We start from the raw sequence: 25,075 nt of genomic DNA on the forward strand, positions 1-25,075 counted from the left end.
GGAAAAAAAAATAACAGCAGGCTGCAAGTGTTCCTTTCGTACTGATTAAAATGAGTTTCCTCGTTTGCATTTGGGCTGCGGCAGCTCTTTGTAGCACTTCCGAGAGAATTGCAGTTTTGCATTTACACAGTGTGAGAACAAGAAGCACTTAATTTGAACTGGGCTGTGTTACAGTCAGTGTGCAACGGTGTCACTCTCAATTAACTTTAATTCTTGCTACTTGCGGATAAGCCTCTTTGGAGGACAACATACTGTGAGGTTGTGCAACTGTGCATGAGGGAGTTGCGTGAGCATGCATTGGTGCGCGTGTGTGAGTGTGAGTGTGTGCCCCCTACCCGAGCCCTCCATATCTTTCCACAGGACCGCCAGCCCCGTCTAGAGTTATTCCAGGAATGCGATGAACATGGCGGCGGCGATGAAGGCGCAGAAGACCGGACTGCTGGAGCTCCGAGTGACCGTGGACCGCTGGACCCGGGTGCTGGCCACGCTTACCGAGAACACGCTAACGGTCAACCCCGGAGAGAGCGGCGACGACACGACCAAGCCCAATCCGAATTCCGCGGGAGCGATCAACGGAGACCCCCCCAATCTCAGCTCGTGTCCGGTCCCGGAGACCATCACCAACGTTAAGAGAACGGTTCGAGTCACCAAGCAAGATGTCGGAGGACTCGGGATTAGTATTAAAGGTGAGATCAACTTTTTCATACTGGACTCAAATGTGGAGCGGCGACGCCATTCAAAACGCCGCGAGTTGAGTTCCACTTCAACTTTTGTCACCGAGCGTGGAAAACTTCATATCTTCCGAAATGCTAGTATTTCGAGAAAGAAAAACCTGCTTATTACGTTTAGCGATGTTTACCGAACGTGTTGTGTGCCCCACATGTTGACAGTGGCCATGCTTTATTTACAGTCTTTTATTTACCTCGGCGGGGAACCTCCGATACGCGCAGTTAAGCTAGCTGGAACCAGGAAAACATGAGCGTTTCGTAGATTTTTTTTTTAATGCAGCGTAGCCTCTCGAGTCAAAACTCACCAGAGCAAACATTGTGTTGATTTTTTTGAAATATTCGGAGACACTTAAAAAAAAAAACAACAACAACCAAAGCATGAGGGCATTACTTGGGATGTTTTAGTTAATTGTGAGATAAGCGGTTCAGGCCTTCAGGGAAATGAATGGATGTAGTCTTTGAGTTTTTTTCTTCTTTTTGGTATAGGCTAATTGGCTAATAATAATAAAAATAATCTTTAATAGTAATACATGTTTTATTTTAAAAACAAACTTTGTTCAGTAATTTTTGCTGCTCACCATCTATTTGTTTTGCCTAGCATGTTAGTTTGCAATCATGTCACATTATCTATCTATCTATCTATCTATCTATCTATCTATCTATCTATCTATCTATCTATCTATCTATCTATCTATCTATCTATCTATCTATCTATCTAAACCCTCCTTTTATTTAGTGAAGATTTGAAAGTTAAAGTAAATTACTGTGTGTATGTGTTTGGGTTGGGTGGGCGATCGCAGTACTGTATTTGTTAGTTAGCATGTTTACACACAGAAAAAGAAAATTCTGCAACTTTTGGATGGGTGTAAATTAGTTACTGCATTGCCTTTGTAACTTTGTTAGTGGGTTTCCAATCAAAGCACTGTCTATTTTTTTCACTTTTGGATAAATAACACACTTCCGAGCCATGTTTGAGACATTATTGCTGTTTTTGAGAAATGATCATAGGTCATATGTTAAAATAAAATACTGGATTTGGATTATACACTATTCAGAGTATTCGGGTAAATATGCCACGGGTCAAAGTGACCCAGGGCCATTATTGCTCTTCCTTGCGAACAAACATAACAGAAGGGTTTATGTTGTCTGACGTGTTGGTTGTATTTTTTGCCCCCTCTTTTTTTTGCCCTTTTTTTTGCTTAATTTGTGTGGATAAATCTATGCATCTATCTCAACAAACTAACCATATCAAATATCTACAGTACATTGAATAATGATGACTAATAGTATTACTTTAAAACTGGCACAGTGCTAAGTTAGTAAAGTAATATGGGACTGGCTGCTCCCAAAAGGACAAGACAGCAACCGCTTCATAACTAACATATCATACATTACGTAACAGTGCTGTGTACTCACAACAGCGTGGTGGCCGTTTGAAAGCCTTTTGCAATCCTTTACATGACCTCATCTGGGATCTCAGTAGCATGGACAGTTTGCTTGGAAGTTACAATTTTGTAAATGGATAGAGATATTTCTGCGGCTGGGCTTTTCTAAATACATACTTTGAGGTACCAAAATTTTAGCTGAGCGAGCATCAGATACACTCCCGTTGAGTGAAATGTAGGCATGGACTGCTGTTTATCTTCTTGCAGTTTGTATTTATGCTCAAATGTTTTCATATCATGTCATTTACGTAAAATTTCAGTTAATATACTGTACATACATTTCTATTGTCTGCATGATGTTTTCAATTTGGATTATTTCCAAATTTCCACATTATAACATCCCGTGGAGGTTTTCTGACAATTTTTTGGAAACAAATACAAATTTTAAGCAAGTACTGGGGAGCTGAAGGAGCTCGGCCTCTTCTACGTAGAGATCCTGCAAAATCAGTGATGACAGATGACAGAACCTCGCAAAGGTGGAATATTCCCAAGTCTGTATCATCAGACAGTGACATGGCAAAACGAGAAAATTACATGTGCATTTTAAAGTTAGAAACTTTACATGCGGGTGTAATAACTAATTGTCTGAGAGTTATGACACAGGGGCTGTTTCATGCCTTCCCAGGATCCCCATTTATATTATGACATTGAGACATGGTTGTCTTATTTCAGGTGCTTCTGTCATTTCCCATACAGTAGTATGTACTAGCTCAGAGTGCAGAATCGCCAGGTTGACTTTGTCCATGCAATGTGGGGGGAAAAAGGCACAAAAATGTCAGCATTTCTAGACAGTGCAAAAGGTGCTTGTGTCTTTTTTTAGTCAGCGGCATGGACATGATGACAAGTGGTTGGACATCGTAGCGCCTCATTATAACTGATGCTTACATGTTCATTTTAGCTTCACACCTTTCCATCACCCTGACAGCAATGGAGCCTCTAATGGCAGAACTTTCATGTCCATCTCTGTCTACACGGGGGGCTTGTGGATCCATACAGCTTGTTATTAAAACAAAATGATTGCTGGCATCCCGCTGGCTTGATGTTGTTGCTGCGGTGCGGCTTGCTTGGAAGGCAAAGATGAAGAAGGTTGGGAGACAACAGAAAGCAAAAGCAAGAAAGATAAGTGGCGAATTGGTGCTGTGTTCCCATCACAGCATGTGAACAGCTGAGAGAAGCAGCCAGCAGTTGTCATTGGTCAAAGATGAAAGCAATGTATCAGGGAGTGGACCACCCGTGTTAATTTTAGGGAGCCCACCCTGGCTTTTACAAAGCATGGATGCAGTCAACCTTCACTCGGCTCAGTCTAATTTAAGCAGAGAGCAAAGTTCCGGGTCTCCAGACAGTGTCTGGTCAGAGCAAAGTCTTGTCACTGCGGGTTTGGGTTAAGCGTTTTTTGAAAAAGTCATTTCCTTGGTTTCTAATAAACAAGGGTTTTTGGCGGAAGAGAGTTTTCTTCTGGAATCAAACAAAAAGAATTTGCTTCAATATTGAAACTTAAAATGAGCATGCAATTTATGTTTACTGAAGTGTGTGTACAGAATTTGGTCATCTATGTGCATTTCTAGTTTTGTTTCCATTACTCAAAATTTTACTGTTTTACCTGTTTCACCACCATTTGCGTCAATACACCCACGTTATCCCACATGTCCGATCGACACTTTGTCAGCTTGATGGTGCCGGAGCGTGTGACATTTCTTAGGTCTTCTTATGAAAGGGTGGGATGATGAAGGGATATTTGCGGATTAAGTGTTAGACTGATGGTTATGGGACAAAATAATAATTGTGAACTTACTGCAGCATGCCTTCATAGATTTAAAAGTAGAATACAAAGGACAACTGTATTAAAGATGCTATGTTTTCTTTTGTAAACATCTACCAGTATCTTGCAAAGCAGTCCACACTTGATTTATAACCACAATACAGTACTATTAGTACTGAAGAATGTTTTTTTTTTGTGAAATTGGTCTTGCATCCCCCCCTTAAAAGCTACCAAGTATTGACTGACTCTGCTCCTCTGAGCATTGCCTCATTTCTTCTAACATCTTGTCTGATGCCACAAAGGTCAAAAAATGGGGAAACCATTGTCCGAAACATGATTGGGAATGTGCTTGACATGCACAGGAGAGAGGCCATTGTCTCACTTGTACCGCATTGAGCAAACTTGCTCGAGACGGATTTAAAATGAACCGAATATCATAGAATATAGTTTAGACAGTACAGTTTCTTTTTTTGTTTTTAATTTAAACATGAGCCTATTCTTTTGCGGCTATAGATACAAAAACTTTCTAGCTATGCCCCTGTTGGTAGGTGAGACCATATTTTCATTAAATATTTGGGTGCCCCTCACCGATTTATTTATTTTTGTTAAATTTCCATTTTTAACTTTAACAGTAAATGTGCAGTAGTTTCCTTTGGCGCTTTTGATACTTTCATACAGCCAACTCTTCCCACAACTCTTGACATCAGGCTAATAAGAATAATGTACACTATGTCATGCAGGTGGGAAGGAGAACAAGATGCCCATACTCATCTCCAAGATTTTTAAGGGCTTGGCCGCCGACCAAACGGAGGCTCTTTATGTGGGCGATGCCATATTGTCTGTCAACGGATGCGACTTACGGGAGGCCACGCACGACGAGGCCGTGCAAGCCCTGAAGAAGACCGGCAAGGAAGTCATCCTTGAAGGTAAGACGTTTACACATACTCTGGATTTACACAAACACTTCAGAAGGATTACAACAATTCCCAACTTCTTCTTTTGACCTTGTCCATACAATGATTGAATAGCTTTTTTTCCATAATGCTGCTTGGTTTCATTCATGATTATTTCTGTTAAATCATACTTTGATCTTATGCATTCAAATAATGAGCTTCAGTGAAAGCAGACCAAAGAACTAAACGGAATACCAATGAAGACGCGTGTATAAAGTACTGTGCTGCAATCCAACATAACACCCGCAATGCCGTGGAATGTTTACAGTGAGGATCAGCAGGTTTTGTTCTTTTTCATTATTTGCGCTGCCAGATCCTATGTAGCGAGATTTGAAATGAAATTGGAAAGTGACACACTGTAGAATTTTAAGTACGAGATCAAACAGGGCAAAAAAAGGGACTCAAATATTCATGAATGCTCCATCGTTTTCCAAATGTTGTCATTTGCTTGAACTTGTGTAACTTTTATGTCCTTTTGTAGATGATTTATTTTTCTTCGAAAAAACTAAAATTAATGCTCACTTGTTTTCTGGGTTTGGTCATGTAATGTTCACAAGCTGAGCTGTGTTGTTTCATTACCTGAGCCCTGAACAACGATGATGTTATTCTTTGTCAACAGTAAATTGTAGTATGAAGCAAAATGGCCAGCCCTCGAAAAGGTTTAAACATGTGGATTTGTTGCCTACTTCAAACTTCATAAAAGCAATATTCATCTAAATATCTTAGTTTAGAGTAGTAGGGGTGCATAAAACCTTGTACCAAAGCATTTGATTTGAAATCCCCTTCTAGAATTATATTTAATAAATGTTAATTTACTTTCATGTGCAAATATTTGAGTCCTAGTGAATACGAATGAATGAAAAATTAATTATTGTTACAATGGCTCACAATATTTGAAATTTTATAAACAAAAAAATATATATACCTCTTTTTTATAATCCCTCTTTTTAAATGAACATTACTACACTCATAATTTGTTGAAGTATTTTTGCAAGTTGGCACTTGGAGACAACCACTTATCTAAGAATGTATTTTCCGACGATGGGTAGATGGTACACGTTCACCCATGTATGTGAGCTGATTAGCGACCCTGCTGGAAAGTTTTCTTGATTTCAGCCAGAGGAGCAGGGCCGCAGAAAGTGGAGCTCAGCGCATCGGCCTTACTTGTTCACAGTCAAGCAGAAAAGTGTTGATAGCAGACAGCTCAAGCGGTGCAGCTCTGTGATCCGTCAAGTCAGGGATCCTTTCAGCTGGACTCCCCCGTCGGTACAGCAGCAAGGAGGCCAGAGAGACCGCAACTCTCAAAATTTGTTATTAAATTCAAGGATTCACCATGAAAAAAGGCGGCCAATAGTTGCTACTGATTTTCTACTGAAAAAGGACTGAAGATCTTGTATGACCATTAAGAATGCTAAAATAAAACAAAGCGTAATATCTTAGATGTCATTCAAATTTGAGACAAATGAAATATCTCAATGCATGTCGTGTCCCTTTCCACCTCCCAGCCAGTACAATTTCATTTAATATACAGAGTTGTATATACTATACATTGTAGAAAAAAAACACAAACTGTTCTTTACAAAGTACATACTGTACATACTGACTCCAAATGTAAAACTTTTCCTTCCTCCGTTCTCTCCAAACCTCTCACCATGAATAGGAAATGATATATGTTGTCAATCAAACTCCTTGAAAGAAACTTGCGGCTATTCCATGCTGTTCGGGTGGCCTCTTCACCTCCATGTTGACCTCGCTTCCTGTCCGACTTTGCATCAAGATGTGATGGAATAATCAGTGCGGGTGTTTGTGTGTGTATGTGCATACGTGTGTGTGTGCCTGTGTGAGAGGAACCGTAAACACCTGAGAGGGTCAGATAAATATAAAACACAAGATGAAACCATAAATCTCCAGCTGCCTTCATTTCCTCCCAGTTATGTTCACCACATTGTGTGCGTGTGCACGTGTGTGTGTGTGTTAAACATCATTTTATTTATACTTTATTTATAACAATGACTATAATAATGATTTTGGTTGATAATTTGATTGAATATTATCTTGACTTGACTTGGAACCCTACCTTGAAATGCCTGATTTAAGACACGTAACAGTGCCTTTGACACCCTACTTTGTACTCCTAACCTTGTTGAAACCCAAATTTGCAATGTTATCACTCAAAACCCAAATTTAAAGCCCTAACTTTGGATGAAAACATGGCTGTTATAGCTACGGACAGCCGGAGGAGGAGTGTGTATTGCTGCATTTACCGTAATACCCCTAAAGCCCCCACGGGCACATGCACAAATTTACATATACTCCCTTTTAAGAAAATGCATATCGTATATAAACCCGGTGAGTCTCTAAAGTCTACAAACTCAGATCTATTGGTGGTGCCCAGGTTTTCAAGCAAGCATTGTGAATCGGCATTCAGCGGTTATGCTGCATGCAAATGAAATATGTTGCCAATGGAAATGACAACAGCCCCGAGTATAAAGGCTTTTAAATCTCGGTTAAAAATGATCCCTTTGAGTATTTCATGATTTCATTCCAATCAAAACTGTGAAATGGAACATCTGTGCATGAACATGACCTGCCTGTTGGTTTCACTTTCCACACCACGGTTTGCCTTCCTATCAAATTAGTTTCCGTTGTCTTGCGGTTTGTATTTTCAAACACAGCTGCACCAGCATGCATTCATTTAGGTGCTATAACTGAGTCATATAAGACATTTTTATTTAGTGTACACAACCCTAAGCTCAGCCCCAAGTTACTTGTGCAGAGTTTGCTTTGCTGCTTCCCTCAGCCAGGACATTTCTGGACACAGCTGGTTCTCTCTCCAATGTCCTTTTCATCACTGGTATCTGACTCACTGCACACACACTAACACACACGGGGATTAAGCAGACTTAGTTATAGAAGCACCGCTGTGGCAGTCTTTTCCATTGTTGTAGTAACTTTTACTGGCAGGCAGGGAACGTGTTTTTAGATGTTATGTCAGCTGCATCAGGCAGTCCAGTCGGCGCAATAGCACTTATGGCTGCTGGTCAATGTGTATTCTTGGATGATTGCCTGAATGACATCATCTATTGTTGCATGCATTTGGAAAAATTGTTTTAAGGCCAAGGAAAAGGAAAGAAATGTTTTGTGGAACCGTCCCAAAAGTCATACAATTTAAACACAATGTTTTGCAAAATGATTCATGGCCTGCCTGCAAGTTTGCATGCTCTCACCTTGATTTCATGGATTTTGCAACACTATTCCAAACGCATTCATGGTAGACTACTTGGAAAACCTAAATGTGCTTTTCAAACTTTTTAGACTAACCTTCAAAATTAAAAGTACCTCTCAAAGTGCCATCATTATTCTCTGAACAAAAATACAATAGCACACAACACTGACGTGTTCATCAAAAAGTACAGCAATAATTTAATACCAATCCGTTTTTACAATGTTTAGAATTTAAAAATGTACCTTGTCCCGTAATATTGGAATATTTTAATCTACGGTACTAAATGATTGAGTTAAAATGAATTGCACATTAAAATTAAATTGCAAAATTGTACTTATAAACAAACAATGCTTAAATACTAAACACAAATGTATTGAACTTAAGTGAAGTACAACTGAACTGCAGTAATTCTTTCCCATACCACTAAAACAAGCCTGTGTACCATTAGTGGTACCCATACCGTACATTTTGTGAATTGTTATTTGTTTTTATCCTTTTATTCCATTTTACAATCATTGCTCCCCTGCCTCGGTGTTTATCAATAATCATTTATGTCGAACTGGTTTAAAATTTAAAACAGTTTTGCATACAAAGAATAATAATCATTCTCGGCACAACCCCACACTACAGGAAAATCTTATGAGCAGAAAATAATCGTCCCTTTGCTGGGTTTAATGGAAACTGGATTAATTTGAAATAATGCACGTGTGAACCACTTTTAACTTTTTAAAATGGATACTATGCTTATTTAGTAACTCATTTATTCAGCAATAACAAGTTCCCTTTTTTTCTAGAATTATTCAGGGTTTGGTTGTGTCATGTGACATTCTCATGCTGAGATGTGACGACTTGATACATGAGCCCTGAGTACGTGAGGTCATTTTCCATCAACACCAAGTGGCAGAGAGTGTTTATAAAGTAAAAGTAAATGAAGTATAGACAAAACGTGAACTCTTCCCTGCTGCAAATTGATGAAGAAAATGTAGTAAAAATTTGTGGCTATTCAGGCACTCCTGTAACAAGTGGAACAGCTTTGCATGTACATTGTGTGTACATTTTGTGTACATTGGCAGTTGTTTGTCCTTTTTTTTTTACCCCCACGCTTTGAGTGGCTATATGAGCATATTCAATCAGTGGCATAGGCCTTCTGTGAGAGAAAACAACTCAATGGGTTGGTCAGTTTCAAGGGACAACTGAATGAGAACACAAACGGCGGCTTTGTTACATCCTACGTCCTTGGCCTCGTGCCACGTTCTGCTTGATTTTACTATGCTGACAGTGTCATATCACGGAGCAGATGGATGCAAACAAAATCACACCAACTGTGATCATTTAGAACATAAATACCACTTTACAAGAGTGTGAAAATTCCATGTGCGCAAGCAGTGATGTGTTTGGCCAATGCCTGGGGTGCGATTAGATTTTGAGGACATTCATCTGTGCCTGTGACGCTTTGTCAGCACTCTCAACAGGCATTAACTCCAAATCTAATCTCTCACTGTCTCTTTGCCAAACACACACTTGCACACCTGCAGCCGATCTTTCGACTGCTTGCAACGTAGCCATGCTTGAACAACTGAAAATACAGTAATTTACTGTATAACGTACTGTATTTACCTTTCCTGTGAGACAGTCGTTCTTGCCCAGCGAAATAATTCACTTAGTTTTTCTTTTTTTATTTACATAAATCAAAGTGAACTTGTGCTGTAGAATATTTACAACTTTCAAGTAGAACAATAAACAAAGATGTAGTCCAGTAGTATAATAACTAAATTTGTTTCTTCATGCAAGCATGACCTGCCTCACTCTGATGTCCCGCTGATCCACTTTCGTTGTCGTTCTTGGGCTCTGCTGACAATTAGCCAGACGGAAAGTGAGATTTTCTTTCATTTTACAGCTCCTACAGTACATGCGTGCGGACTCTTCAGGTGGGTGTCTCCAGGCACGTCAGAAGAATGAAAACGCACATAAGCACAGCAGTTGTGTGGGTGGGAGCTTTATTATGATCAGCAGAATTACTGCCCCCACTTCTATTAGGACGTTCAAAAGTTATTTATAAGGATAGATTGTCATGGTTGTTAGACATTGTGACATCACTACTGTCTGTAAAAGGTGCGTGTAGCTGATTCAGTGATGTGACACTGTTTGGCATCTAATTAAGCCGTTCTGCTCCTGGATCAGACAAATGATATCTGAAAGCACACCTTTTCTGAAAAAGCCAAATTGAATCCCCCAAGTTGCATCCCTTCATCAGTTCTATCGCTTAGATCATCTTCTCATTAATTTTGCCTAGAATTTCCTTAATTAAAAAGGTCAGCGGCAGGCTGTCGGGTCTCTGTTTAAAACTACCACATTTCAACTGAGATTTGGAAAAGATGTCCAATTAATGTTAGAACTGTGAGACCGCTCAAACCACTAAAGGTAATTTCAGGACAAAGTGCGTTGTGACTAGATGGCAAAGTTGGCATGCTTAGTTCTAACTGGGTGAAGAACTAGAGCCACTTTTGCAATGGCTGACTTTACTCTGAAACAACTGTAAAGCTGAAGTAACTCGTATAACAACAACAGCACATCTATGATTGACAAGGTATGAAATACCAAAAATCTGTTCATCCCCCATTGTTCTACCCATGTTCACCCTGGCAACAAAATGGATCCTTATGATACTTTGACAAAAGTAGATGTGCAACGACTTAACAACTAATCATTTAAAAAGTTAACCAGCTTAAATTCATTGTCCACATCCTCTATATTTCAGCCTAATCAGTAAATATTCTATTTCTGTACGCCTCCATGTAAGCGGACTTATTATCTATATGTTTAAAATAAAACGTTTGCAAGAGTGGGCGCTATAGACTCAAAATAAAATCTAAATGTTCATATTTTCTGGACAATTGTCATTTTAAGTAACTTTGAATTGAAATAATGAACCCAAAAACATTTATTTAAAGGTTTGACTTGTTAAAATATACTGTGGAATATCATATTTAGATGATACTATATGCTAAATTTAAATAAGGTTTAATATAAACTTCCTTTTCATAGATAACTGCATAACATGCTTAAATACCACAATTAATTAATTCAATTTTATGTATCTTTTAATTGTAGGCTTTCTCTCCAAGGTACTTCTTTCTTTCCTTCATTTTTCTTTCTTTCTTTGAAGTTTTAATGACATAAGTAGTTAGTAACTATTGTAAACATGTCTTTTAAACCACTCATTCAGCCTTCCATCACTTTTGCAAAGCATCGATTTCCCCATTCAGATCATTTTCACTGCATGTATGTCTTTGACTTTTAAAGTGCCAAATTAATTGTGTTCATTTTATTTATTGCCCAGCCCTATTTCCAAAAGTTTCACGGGTTAGCAAGATTCCCATGGAAAATTTCATCCAAAACATGAACAAATTGCAGGTCAACCGCTATCTCAGTCGAGATGAGAGAAGAGGTTCCACTGTGCTGTCATCTCATTAAAAACTTGCCAGTGGTCACAATCACAGAGCAGTTATCCTGCACCCCAGTCATCTCATGCCGGAGCCCAACTCTGGTCCTATTCCAAGTCTACATGCGGTATTATCCCTGCTGCGAAAGCTCTGACCCTCTGGACACAAAGCTTGGTTCTTTTTTCCATTGGATGTGCTGGCCCGTGAGCAAATTGCGCTTACGCACAGCAAGGGGATGGATTATCTCACAAAATAACAAAGCTTGATCAAATCGCAACTCTTGCCCGGAGGGCCGTCTTCCTCTGTAGCGTGACGTTTGCTAAGCGGGACCCCTTTGGAACCCCGCTGGCTGTTCCAGGGCCCCCGATAAATTAGCGGCTAGGCCTTTGTCACTGTGGACTCGGCTGAACCATCTCGCTGCATGATGAATGAGTACATATTGTGTTTGTGTGTGTGTGTGTGTGTGTGTGTGTGTGTGTGTGTGTGGATTCAGTTTGACTCTCCAGACAGAATGTTTGAAAAGTCTGCTGCACGACCTCCGTTACTCTCGCCTCTTGTCCTCAGGCCAGGTCCTGTGCAAGTTTGCTTCACTTTCACTTTGCGGAATTAGGATAATGAACTCTCCTGACACTCTATGCAAAGTAATCACATCTGTGCTTTGACAGAATGTGAATGAGTTTACTTGTCTGATTCAGTGTTCTCCGTCTCACTGACGTACCATCGCGAGGCTGGCAGTTAGCCATAATCTTAATGAGATGGGCTGCGGGAATAATGAACTTATTTAAATCATTCAGGAGAAGAGTCGTCCTCAACAGATGACTGACGATTCTTGAATGAAGCACACCTTAAGCAGTGAAACACATGGGCAGTACGTTATGTATTAATTGTGTGCGTTTTCTCACTCTGTGCGGGCTGTGTTGCAATAAAATTCAGTATGTTTTGCTGCACCATTTGTCTTTACATATCGATGTCTTAAACAATTATAACACAGCCACAAAGATGCTGTTCCTTAGCCCATCCATAGTGTTATGACAGGAATGCTCAATGCATCGGTCGCTGAGGTCGTGTTGGTCAACTGTATGAGTTGGGGGGGAGGAAGTCAGCCAAAAAAAAAAAAAAACATTGTCAAAAAACAAAAAAACTGAGCTTACAGCCATACTACCCTGAGAACGCCCTGATTTTGGAATCTAAACAAAGACGTGCCCGAATGGGAGAAAGCTAGGGAATACTGGGAGAAATCGCTGCAAAAGAGAAGCTTTTGATTTATTATACTGGTGCTGAGCTGCGGTATGGCGTTAGCATAAAGCTAGCTCGAGGACTTCAAGACAGCTATGCAGTTGTTTTAACTTCACAACATGTAATTCTCTTTGTTTTATGTTTAGATGGTTTGTTTACTTCAAGTAGTAAACCAAAGTTAGAAGGAAAATTTGGACTATTTGACCAGAGTTAGTTCATGCATATATCCGCTGCGTCTGCTTGGGTAAATAAGCTAACAGCTCGAAGCTAATTCTCTTATCATATCCTCACCCTGCCCTACTAAGGAAAGAGTCTAATATTGCTCACTATTGTATGGGTAATGAAAATGTAAAAGTTCTCTAAAATGGTTGGCAGACTGGCAGTGAATGTGTTCAACCAGATTCAGCATAAACAAGTTTAAAATGTGATTCATTCTTTGTACACTACGATAAGCTAACTGCAGAAGTCACACTTTGGGAAGGGGTTGGGCTGAAGAATCACTATGCGAGTCTCGCAGTGTGATCATCATGTACAGGTGGTTTGCACGTGCTGCATCTTTGAAATATTTGCCGTTTGTCGTACAAACTCCACTTTTTCAAAACTGATTGTAGCCACTCAGAGCTTGTTTTACCTCAGTCGACCCAAGTACACTGAAGAACAATGGCAAACGCTTGTGATTTACTATGTTCTTTTGGCCGGAGATATAGGTTGGATTTTTTCGTCTTGTTGGTGCTATAACATTGGATCATTGTTTGCTTGGCATGCTTTACAGAGCCAACCGCATGCTTCTGAGGTCGCTGACTGACCAATGACATTCCAGCCGTTCCCACGGTTACCAGTGGTGAAGGAGGAATGCCTGCTTTGTCAGCATTTTTTTTTTTTTTTTTACGATACTGATGTCTAAACCTACCTCAAATAGAAAAGAACAATTGTTCTCCAAAAATCTCCAATTTTGGGGAATCTCCAATCAAGGTTTTCCAAAGGAAATAATAGGACATTAAATGATCATGTCCAAAGTATGTCTGACTTCCGGCTTTCTGTGTGTGGTTGAGCAGGTTTTAGATCAGAGGGCACAGTTGTTACTATTTAATTTAATCAGAGGATGACCATGTCAAATGAGAAGACCGTATGCTCAGGATAAGAGAAAACAATACTTGTCAGATAAACCACAGCCCTTCATGGGTGAAGATAAAAGAGAAGCTCAGAGAAAGATTCTTTTTGAACAACCGCAGCAACATTCTACTGCTGTGTGATTGTTCTTTGAAAAATATAAAATAATCTTTTAGTTTAGCCATGTCTCAGAGATATTGTTTAAGTGATAATTACTGTTTCCAAATTGTTTGGCCTCAGATGCATTTGACTTTGGGAATGTTGCAGAATTTTCTCAGGCCTGTTGTTGTTTCCTTGATGTATCATATTATCTTTGCAAATGATTTAAACATTTTGAATCTTGAAATGTTTTTACTACATATTTTATTCTAAAAATATCCTTTAATAAGTGCAGACATGGCGCTTCTTCAATTTTCAGACGCTTTTATGGTGCAGGACTGATTCCCACAGGACTGAAAAAAAACTTTAATGGAAACTAGTTTCTGTTAGCAGACTGACAAAAACACAACTCGGCTGTCAACATATGTGCTCAACTAGGAGGTGGTAATCTGACATTCTAGTCTTTTTGGGGGGAGGGCAGCTGTATGCGCTCCTTGTGTGCTCTTGTTTTTATTTTCGTTTTGCTGCCTTGACGCAAAGGCGTAACCAGACAGTGTGATCACACATTCTTTCATGCACTGATGACATTTATCAAGTCAAAGTAACAGGCAGTATTTATACTGTCATGCTGTCAGCTGTGACTGACAGCTTGGTGGGGGGATTGATTGGATGTGTTTATAATTTAAAAGCAAATCATCTGTGGGTACTTTTCCATCGCTACTAAATTTTGGGGAATGGTGCTTAGGCGTTTTGGAAACTGTCCTGACAGCAGAAAGACATAAAAGCTGTACAAAGAAAAAAAATCCTTTTTTGTCATTTTAAATGAGTGATGTCCAAACTGAATCGGCTGGAAATGCCTGGTCAGGATTTGTCAAGGAAAGCTTAGAGGGGGATTCTGTGGAAAAAGCAACTCATACACACATATGTGCACAGACGCTGTACAAAAGTGGTCTCACTAGCTGCCAGATAAGCTGAAGTAATAACAGTGCCATCTCAGCTAATTTTAGCCTCTGTATTGAATGTGCCGCCCCTGGAATTCATGGCAACATTTCTGGCTGGGCTTTGCTGGATGTAGCACGTCTTCTTCTTTTCTTCTTCTTTTACTTTCAATTTCCTCACCTTTCTCTCTCTCGCTCTTTCTCATGTTGTTCATTCCTTTACTCCTTCATAATCCTCCGTATACCATCTCTCTTTTTTTTCATCCACAACTAACTTCATTCCTGTAGCTATTTGTGGATGCAGCACAGCCATCTTTCATCATTTTTGGGACAATAGAGCCGTGTAAGATTTAGGGTCACAGCCATTTGAGAATATACAGAATCTCCGTGTAACCATGTTCTCAAATCCTCCCCCCTAGCAGATTTTGCTGCTTCTTCTTTTCAATTGAGCCTATTTACTGTAGTTGGATAACTGAAACAACCTTGTGACAAAGATCAGCAATGGAAGCGTTCCCCTCGATGTCTGGCTCTGTGGCGCCATCACCTAATAAAGGAATGTAAACGAAGAAGAAGAAATCCTCCTTAACTGCCACTTTGTGAAATAAAATAAAAATCCTCTTCAATCCACCCTTACTATGTTTAACCTCTTACATTAAATCTGAGTGCTCTTTGTCCTGTAACGTGGAGGATGTTGGCTGCCGAGCACAGCAAACATCCACCGTTTGGCACCGGGGCAAATAGACAGAAGGTCATTTCTGAGACATTAAGTAAACAAGTTGATAGCTAGTTGAGAATTGTAGCGGGTACCTGTGAGACTTTTGCCATTTAACTCCTGCCCTTCCAAAGCCAGCACACCTTCACAGTTGTAGTTGAGACAAGGGTTCATGTGAAAATCTTTTAGAATGAAATACATGGATGCCTCTTGGGTGATAGAGTACCTGCTTTCATTCCTTCCTTTTAGCTCTTATTCTATGCACATCATTTTCTTGCTCACATTGTGAGTAAACAATCTCAGTAAAACTCAACCGGAAGCTCAACCAAGTCCAGGTATTGACATGTCCGCTCTGATGGTCGGGTGCAGCAATGTAAGTCTAACTATTGCTTTTCCATGCCAAAGATAACACATAAAGTTGGACGTTGCACATGATAGTTAACTTCCTGCAATATTCTCTACCCTTGCATGCTTAATTTTGAAGAGATCTGTGAATGAATATGAGTTTCTTAACGTCTTCTAATCAGTCTAACCATTTGAGCTACTCTTTGAATCTATTGTCGACTTTTGCCCCACAGCTTAATGTTTTTTAAACAAAATAGCTGCATGAGAGGCTGCCTGGTCGACTGAGCGGCAGGAATGCAATCTATTTTAGGAACGGTGGAAGCCCCCCTTTGCTCGCTGCCGTTGTCCCGTCCTGGGGTTCTTTTGCTCTGAGCTACATGACTCTTTATCCTCAGCAAGACGAGAGCACTTCACACTTCTTCAGTGAAACTCGATCTCTACCTTCAGCCTTCTGATTTAGTCCATGGGTTATTTTTACTTCCTGCCAAACTCATACCCAGCCCAGATCTTGGCTTGCAGCACCAGAGCTTGCTGTGCGTGTGTGTGTGTGTGTGTTGTGCATACTGTATGTACAAATGTGTTAGAGTCATAGATAAAAAGCAAAGCTATCCTCAGGTTCAAAATAACTCTTTCGAAGAAGTGTGTGTCGCCGTATCAAAAATAATGTCTTCTCATAACATGCTCAGTTTTGATTAACCCTGTCAGAAAGGTATTCATAAAAAAATATACAGTAAATAATAATGATAAAATCGGATATTCAAAAATAAGTACATGTGTACCATTGTTAACTAAAGCACACTTTTGTTGATAAAAAACGGGGACACACAGAAGCACAGTATCTGGTTCATGAGCTTCAATAACACTTGTTCGAGATTTGTCTCAATGTAATTAAGTATCTTAAATCTGAGACGAGCTCATGCGGTGGAATGTTAGAATCTACATAGCACGTTTCTAATTTAGGTCTATTTACAGTAGAATAAGTACAAGCTTCAAAAATAAGTGCTTTTGCACAAATGCCGCATCAAGACCATGGGAAAATCTGAGCAAATAACACACTGAATATATAGAAATATAGCCACAAAGTGCACTTTTGACCACTTTAGCCTCCATTTCCCCTGTAATTATGGATACACAGAAGCCATTTATTGTCACTGTCAGTAATGCAGCGGCTCTCACAGATTGTGAATTCCCCGTTTGAGTAATCTCATTGGTGACAGCTGGAATTGAAGGCCTGGCAATCGAAAAATGGCTCATATTAGGCTATATTTTAGCCATAGCTATCCACTGTAATGGCAACGCAATTTTAGGCAAATCGATAGGACACATTGGAGCATGGGCATACCTGAAGCAAATGCAACCCAGATTTTGTACCTCCTTTATGTCTATGAAGTTTGTTGTGTCACTTTATGTCTATAAAGTACGTCAAATTAGTTGACCGCTCCAAATTCCAAGTTGATGAGCTCCAATGTAATGTAAATAATGTAAAGCTTACTTGATACGGCCTCTTTTGAAAACAAATTCTACACTATAAGACCCTCTTTGTGTTTCAGTCAAGTACATCAAGGAGATGTCTGCCTTCTTCAAGAGCTCAGGGTCCCCCGGCGGAGCGCTCCCGTGGGACTCGCCACCCCCGACACCTCAGAAGTGTGCCGACCACTTGTCCGCCGAGGCAAAGATTTCCCGCAGCGTCTCGCTGAAAATGTGCCAGGTGTCTCGCAAACAGTGCCCCCCTGACACAGAAAACAGGTATGTTGTGAACGCAAGCGCTTCCCTCTCTTTGGTCAGTTTTGATTCGCGATTCCTTTCTTCCTGCCAGATACTTCGAGGTGGTTTCACCAAACAGAAGGAACTCTGTGTTCCTGCGGGCCAAAGACCCAGCCATGGCCCAGTCCTGGTTCAACGCCATCCAGGCTGTTGCTGCCAACCTTTTACCACAAGTAAAGGAGGAGATGAAGCGCTTGCAGCCTGGTATGGAAGTTAAACACTTGGGCTGGATTGTAGAACAGGTAAGGGGAGGGTCAACTGCCGCTATTACCTCTACCAAGGAACTTATGATTTATGGCCATTTTTTTTTTGTGTATAGAGTTTCTTTAGAAGTGCTTGAAGGAGACGTTTGCTTCCTTCACATTTCAAAGGTTCTTCTTCATCTACACTTTATCTACACCAGTGGTCTCAAATGGGGGAGCAAGTATCCTTGAGGGTACTTGAAGGAACTCCAGGGGGTACTTGAGATGTTACATAAAACAAACAAACATGCAAAAATATTGTCAAAAATAATTATTGACATAATTAATAGTTATAGGAAAATCTGAGTTGACAAAAAGTTTAATGTTCAGTCGGTTATTCAATGTCATGATTGTAAAAAAAAAAAAAAAAAATCTCCCCCATATTAGAATGGTTTGACCCAACTTGTTAACTGTCAAATTAATGATTCATTTTACTCTACTATGATCCTAAAAGAGGACACTTGATGTTGAATATTTTTCCGTGGACAAATATTTGTTTATAATTATTACTTTTTGAGAATTTCGGACAGGGTATGTTTAGTATTTTTCATATTTTTACATAATTGAAAAAAGGTTGAGAACCACTGATCTACACCATATGTTGTCTAAAGCACTTGACCAAGACATCAGATTCACTTTTTGGAAAACTTTATCATTGTGCACCAGAACCCCACACACAGGCAGCAACATTAAAACAAGCAAACTTTGGCAGATGATACCATAGGAATTGATTATAAGCTAAATGGAAAAGTTTTGGTTTCAAGACCAATAAACCTTTTTCTGTCCAATTTTATGCTTGAGATGTTAAGATTCCTCAGATTTTGAAGTGTTCAAGTCGCAATTAAGTCTCAGTTAAAGGCTTCCTGAAAGTTTCAGGTCAATATTCTTTTCCTCAGGTACTGCTCGCTCTGGGTATTTGAAAGATGAATGTGCCAAAACTTTAAATGTGTTTTCCTCAAAACTAGGGAATTCAACTTTGCAACTGTCAAAGTCCTCCAAAGATGTTTGAGCCACCAGCATGAATTCTATTTCAATCTAAAGGAAATTGTCATTCGTGCAGGTGGTGCAAGGACCGGAGAGGCCGGTCCTCGCTGTGCTGACTGACCGAGAGTTGCTTCTCTACCCTGCCTTGCCTGAAAGCAAAGAAGCCATCAGCAGCCCCACTAAGAGTCACCCTCTCATTACCACCAGGTATTACAAACAAGCATGAATACATATTGTATAGTGTAGACTGAATTCATTGCATTTGCACCGCACAAGCTCTCTGTAAAGTATGCATGATGGACAACTTGTAATGTGTCCCCTGTCATCTAAAATATTTCCACACCAAGTCCAGTTTAGTGATGATAGTCTCACTTTCTCATTTTTTCCATGTCTGCCGCAGCGGCTGTTAAGTTTGGAAAACATGAGTGAGATCAGAACCCATGAGTAATACTGCACGGTTCCACCCTTTTGCTACTTTTAGCCTTCTATGTCCTCATCCTTTCTACAATCTGCATGTCTACCATAGGCTGGTCCACTCCGGTCCTGGGAAAACCTCTCCCCTCCTGGAATCAGAGCTTTCATTTGGCCTGCGTTCAGGTACAAAGCAAGGTGTGGAGACCCACGTGTTCCGGGTGGAATCCACCAAGGAGCTGTCGGCGTGGACTCACCTGCTGGTAGACGGCTGCCACAATGCTGCCGAGCTCATCAAGGAGGTCACGACAGGTACACAATATAACAGTAAAAGACTCTTACAAATAAGATGTTCTATTATTTTCTAGTCAGACCAGTCATTAAACAGCCTACTTTTAATATGAACTTTAATACAAGTATAAAATAAAACCAACCTTCACTAGCAACACAATTGCAGGCACAGCTCGAGCAAACATTGTGTGTGTGGAGAGGGGAGCGAATGCCCTTACGTATAATAAAGGCTTTTATCACATGTAAGCAGCAGTTCTGACCACACTACAGTATACCCCTGCGGCAAACTGGCAAAACTCAGCAAATAATTGACACCTTCCTAAAAAGGGTTAATAATTACATTCAGCGGCCACAAGACGAAGGCGAAACAGAGCACCATAAAGCACCAAGCTTCTTGTGAACACAAAACACCTCATCATAAGATGTATTAGCTGCAAACTAGGCTAAATAGCGTACAAATTGATGCTATTTCAAATATCGTCCACAGTCTGTATTTAGTCAATAAATGTACTTACACACAATAAATAATATGGAATACAGGCAAATTGTAAGAGCAAACTAGAATGTATGTTATTATTATTATTGTTATTATTAAACTATGTTTTCATTGTGAGCTACTGTAGCAGGGTCTAAAATGGATGGAAAGGAGGCTCTCAAAGCCACTCAAGCACTTTTCAAATAATGTCCCCCATATTTGATTGTCTTCATTATCACATTTAGTCTTCACATCAAATGTTCAAAAATGCTCCGTATCATGTTTGCTTTTGACACAGCCCACATGGCCAGTCGGGAGACATAAACAACCATTCAGTGAAAGAGATCAGTCATAGAGATAGTGACGTCATTACTTGTTTATATTATTGTGCAGATGACAATCAAAGAAAAAGGACACGACTCAATGCAAAAAAATAAGCGTAGTAAGTGTTTCAATGGTTTTAAGTGACTTTGAAGTCTCGATTTTTATTTATAGCTCAAGAACGTGTGAACTTGCTTTTATGATGTTAAGGTGTCCTCTAGTGGTCATATGAGGTGCTGCAACACCCTCATATTTCCGTTTACTCTGCCTTTCTTCCACATCTCAAAAACATGCATGCTCGGTTCGATAAAAATTGTAAATAGTCTGTAAGTGTCAGCGCTCGTCTCCACCTGGCAACTTTTCCAGAATGGACCTCGCTTTTATCATTATTAATTAACAATCTGCTGCACTCAAAAAGGATGGAATATGATCCGTGCGGATCTAATTGATAAGCTATTTGCTCCTCCACGGTAGCCTGCAGCTGGAACGGAAAGGAGTGCACCCTGGGTGTGCACATCGATGAGGGCTTCACGCTATTCACTGAAGAGATGGGCGTTAGGAAAAACATCTTGCTGCAGCATCCCTTCGAGCGTCTGAGAATGTCATCGGACGACGGCGTGCGCATGATGTTCCTTGACTTTGGAGGGCCTGAGGCAGAAATTGTGAGTCAAACACACACACATACAAACTGATGGCTAGTAAAAAAAAAAACTGCACATAAGATCAATCATTGATTGATTGATTGATTGATTGATATAAATAGATATATTTTTTTTAAGTGAATTATGTAATACTATATATTTTTATACTACATCAATTTCTTACTACAGTGGACCCCCGGGTTACAGCATCCCTGGCTTACGTTTTTTTTCACATTACGAAGTGGAATAATACGTTTTTTCATCCCCTCTCTACGGCATTTTTCCCGCTTTACGACATTAACAACACTTAACAAAATTCAAACTTGGTGGTCAGTGCGCGCATATGACTTCAAGTCGCACCACGCTCATACGTCACTACATGCATCACTGCTTGAAAGTACGGATGTCATCTCAAAGCGAAGTTGCTATTTGAGGGAATTTGTTAATTCACCAATTTAGTTCAACTACAAATTGTTTTCACGTAAAACTAACATTTTTTTGTTTGTTTGGTTGTTTGTTTTTGTCCTCAGCAACTGGACCTTCATTCTTGCCCCAAGACGATCGTGTTCATCATCCACTCATTTCTCTCCGCTAAGGTCAAGCGACTCGGCCTTCTGGCATGATGACATCCGCAACATTAACGTTAGGAATATTTCACCAATTGACAAAAACAACAACCCAGACCGACTTACGAACCACAAGCGACGACTAAAGCCCACCTCCTCGCTTCCGGCTCGATCCAGTCTCATGGAAACCCGAAAAAGGAAATTCACGCTCATGATTCACGCATTGATTATATAGCAGCAAGTCACATTGTTTGTATTCAGTTTTGGTAAGCGACCCTTCACCTTTTATTGGATTTTAATGTGAATGTTTTGGTGGTTAATGTCGGACAGGTGTCTATTTAATTAAAAGAAGACGGTTTTAGCAGAGTGATGGAAAACTGTGAACTAAAATGGACGTAAGGATCGATAAAGTGGTGAACTTATGGATGTTCAAGTGACCTTTGCAGAACACATTGCCTTTTTTTATGATGAGCCCCCAGCACCTAGTTTTTATACTAAATGCGCACCTAATTGGACAAAAAAAGTTACTTTTTACTTCATCTAGCTTAGCCATGGATGTTGATTAAAACCTTTAAGGCAATGAATAAAGTCGGCCTCATAGATGGATTTCAACTCAAGTGTTTTACGCTCATATGAAGAATTGCATTGAATTTGAGACATTTTTACCTCCATTACAATCAAAGTTAACAAAAGCCAGATGGTGTGATGCCTCTGTGAGTTTATTTTGTGGCCTGTGTGGTTTGTTGAGCAGGATTTCTTGCTCTCAACGATCAATTGAATGACAATCGTGAACGTTAGACCGCTTAAGTATTTATGATTGCAATCATCGTGCTGTGGCAGAAGCCAAATTTGAAAACATCCCTCCACTGTTATGAACGAATTTCTGCTTGCAAAACGTTGTAGTTCAGCGGTTGTAAATGTTTAAATGAATACGTAATCTGGAGATCTCTGAATGATTACCCTGACAGATTCTGCGGCGTGTGTTGAGAGATATTTCCTCTTGAATCATCTTGGGGGGGGTCAGAACCTGTTAATATTCACAATGTCAAAGAGTACAAGCACAAATCATTGTTTGACTTGTTATGAGTAGGAGGTTCTCACATTTCAAAAATGTCTTAGTATGTTACAGACATAGCCATTGCCGGCCGTTGTTGACGCTTTTTACTCCCCTGTATGGGAGTCCAAATTTGCTTGTCAGAGCCGACACGTTAAATTTATTCAATATTTACATTTACATTTGTTGGTCAACACAGACATGGGCTGAGCCAGGATTTGGACCTCAAACATCCTATATTTCTTCTTCTACAACCTATTTTTTTTGTTTGTTTGTTCTGTGTATATTCTGTCAGGCTGGATGTCCCGTGGCACCATGCTGCCTATCAGTGGTTAGTCTTGGTACTGCAATCACAATAAGAGCAGTAAAAAAAAAAAAACAATTGCGGATTTTTTTTTTATCTTGTCATGTAAGTGGTATAGAAAATAGATGACTTGATATATGCTGTCATCTGCATTTAAAAATCTGTTAAGCAGTTAAGAATAGGTGCTCCGTCTGTCTAATCTTCATTAATACATTATTCAATTAACATAACGTTTTCATTTATTGTCACTGAAGCATACATATGGCCTTCATTACTAAGAACTCATATTCGCACAAATCGTGAAATATGTTACGTTAAAATGTCATCTTTTTGCAACACTAAACCCGACTTGTATTCGTGTGTCAACACTCTCCCAAATAAATTGTATCTTCTTATTTAAATAAGCAAAGTTGTGCCTTTTAAGGGTTGTTTGTACATAAACATGTAATAAACTTTGGTAACTTTTAACATACGCTGCTCTACTGTTTTTCTTTAGTTTTGTTTTGCTTTTTTTCTTTATTCACTCAAACCAGCATTGTTTCGAGGCTTGGGATGAAAATCTCTGTTCCCCCCCTTGGCTAGGTTGTGTTAAAAATTACGGGTCACCAAAGGACAATGTTTTGCGGTTGTTTCTACAAAACGTGATTTTTTTTTTTACGTAGCCTTGTACAAAATTACCCTTTTTTCCTCCCAAAACAGTCTATAAAGTTGGGTCGAATTGATAGTATAGTATTGATATTTGAAGTTTTAGAATCCTTTGCGAAATTTTTGAATACAATAGAACTATAGAGCAATGCTTCTCAATTATATTTTGCAAAGCCCCCCTAGGAAGTAGAAAACATTTTGTGCTCCCCACGTGCCACGCTGACCATAAGATCATCTATAAAAAAATTGTATAAGCATAAGTAAATCTGTATCCTTTTTAGTACAAAAAGAAAAAGCAATATAAACAAGCTTTTAACAACTGATAACTACTTTATTTTTTACAGCATTTATACAGGTTAAAGGTTTGTCCAAGCAGAAAACAAAGGCCTGGGGAAAAAAAAAGGATGCCGATCCTTCATTTATCTCAATTACACTTCACATGGCAAAAACTAATCCTTTTCCCCTTTACCGATACTGGTATATATTCTTAAAACTGCAAAAATAAATAACTATTCAATTCCCACGGAAAGACCTCCCACTTATTCACCATTGATATTTTACCACCTCGGGTGTGTTTAATGTTGCGACGTGTGACTACCGGAACACGTTGCTTCGGCCTAAACGGTCAATCAAAAGCCTCAAAGCGCTCGTGTCGACACGCAAAATCAAACGCTTCTCTCGTGCAACAGTGGTCATCATCGTAAGCAAATAAAAATAAAAGCGTGCGTGCGCTCTTTATTCAACAGGGGCACTTTTATGACATGCTCACAGATGTGTAGGCTGATGATGATGATAGTAGTAAGTCAGCGGGGTGTGTGATGGAGGCAATTAGACCCGCTGCTCGCCAACTGTTTTCCCTCTTACATGCTTTTACTTCAACAAGGACATGTTATCAGCATGGAGCAGGTGCCGTTGTGTGCGCGTGTGCGTGATGAGCACAATGCAAGCTGCGCATATATCAAAACAATCACATTTGATCACATCTACCCCCCCCCCCCCCCCCCCTTCTGCTTGCCCTCTTGTTGCGGCGTTACCGTGGCAACGGCAGGGGTGCTCTCACGTTGGCTTGTGCTGAACTCTGGTGAAATTGGCAATCAGCCTGTCAGATCTGCTGAAGGGGGGAGGGGGGTCGTACGGGCGGGGGTGAATATATTTTGATGAACAAGGAGCAGCAGTGGAGACAATGTTTGGATGGAGAAGAATGTGGAACAGAGTGAAGGGAAAGCTAGCAAAATCACAGATTTGTTGAAGGTGACAAAGCAAACACGCCATCTATTAACCGTGTAAGAATTGCCGTTTTCAATATGTTGCTGAAAATGAACAAAAGGGCACAAGATAAGCTAATCATATCATCAATTTGATTGAGTGATTTTATGCAGCAGC

The 25,075-nt window shown here is 39.9% G+C and overlaps 1 protein-coding gene across 1 annotated transcript; it reads left to right on the plus strand.

The window, feature by feature from the left end:
- Window positions 1–164: 164 nt before the first annotated feature.
- Window positions 165–23,519, plus strand: snta1 (syntrophin, alpha 1). Its single transcript, XM_088424495.1, has 8 exons — window positions 165–686; window positions 4,673–4,858; window positions 17,545–17,740; window positions 17,811–18,000; window positions 19,061–19,191; window positions 19,511–19,707; window positions 20,957–21,144; window positions 21,654–23,519. The coding sequence occupies exons 1-8, from the start codon at window positions 398–400 to the stop codon at window positions 21,744–21,746; spliced, it is 1,470 nt and encodes a 489-aa protein (XP_088280621.1). The 5' UTR covers window positions 165–397; the 3' UTR covers window positions 21,747–23,519.
- The last annotated feature ends 1,556 nt before the right edge of the window (window positions 23,520–25,075 follow it).

The sequence above is a fragment of the Hippichthys cyanospilos genome, chromosome 9 (assembly GCF_059441005.1).
Source record: "Hippichthys cyanospilos isolate Australia breed blue-spotted pipefish chromosome 9, RoL_Hcya_1.0, whole genome shotgun sequence".
NCBI lineage: Eukaryota > Metazoa > Chordata > Actinopteri > Syngnathiformes > Syngnathidae > Hippichthys > Hippichthys cyanospilos.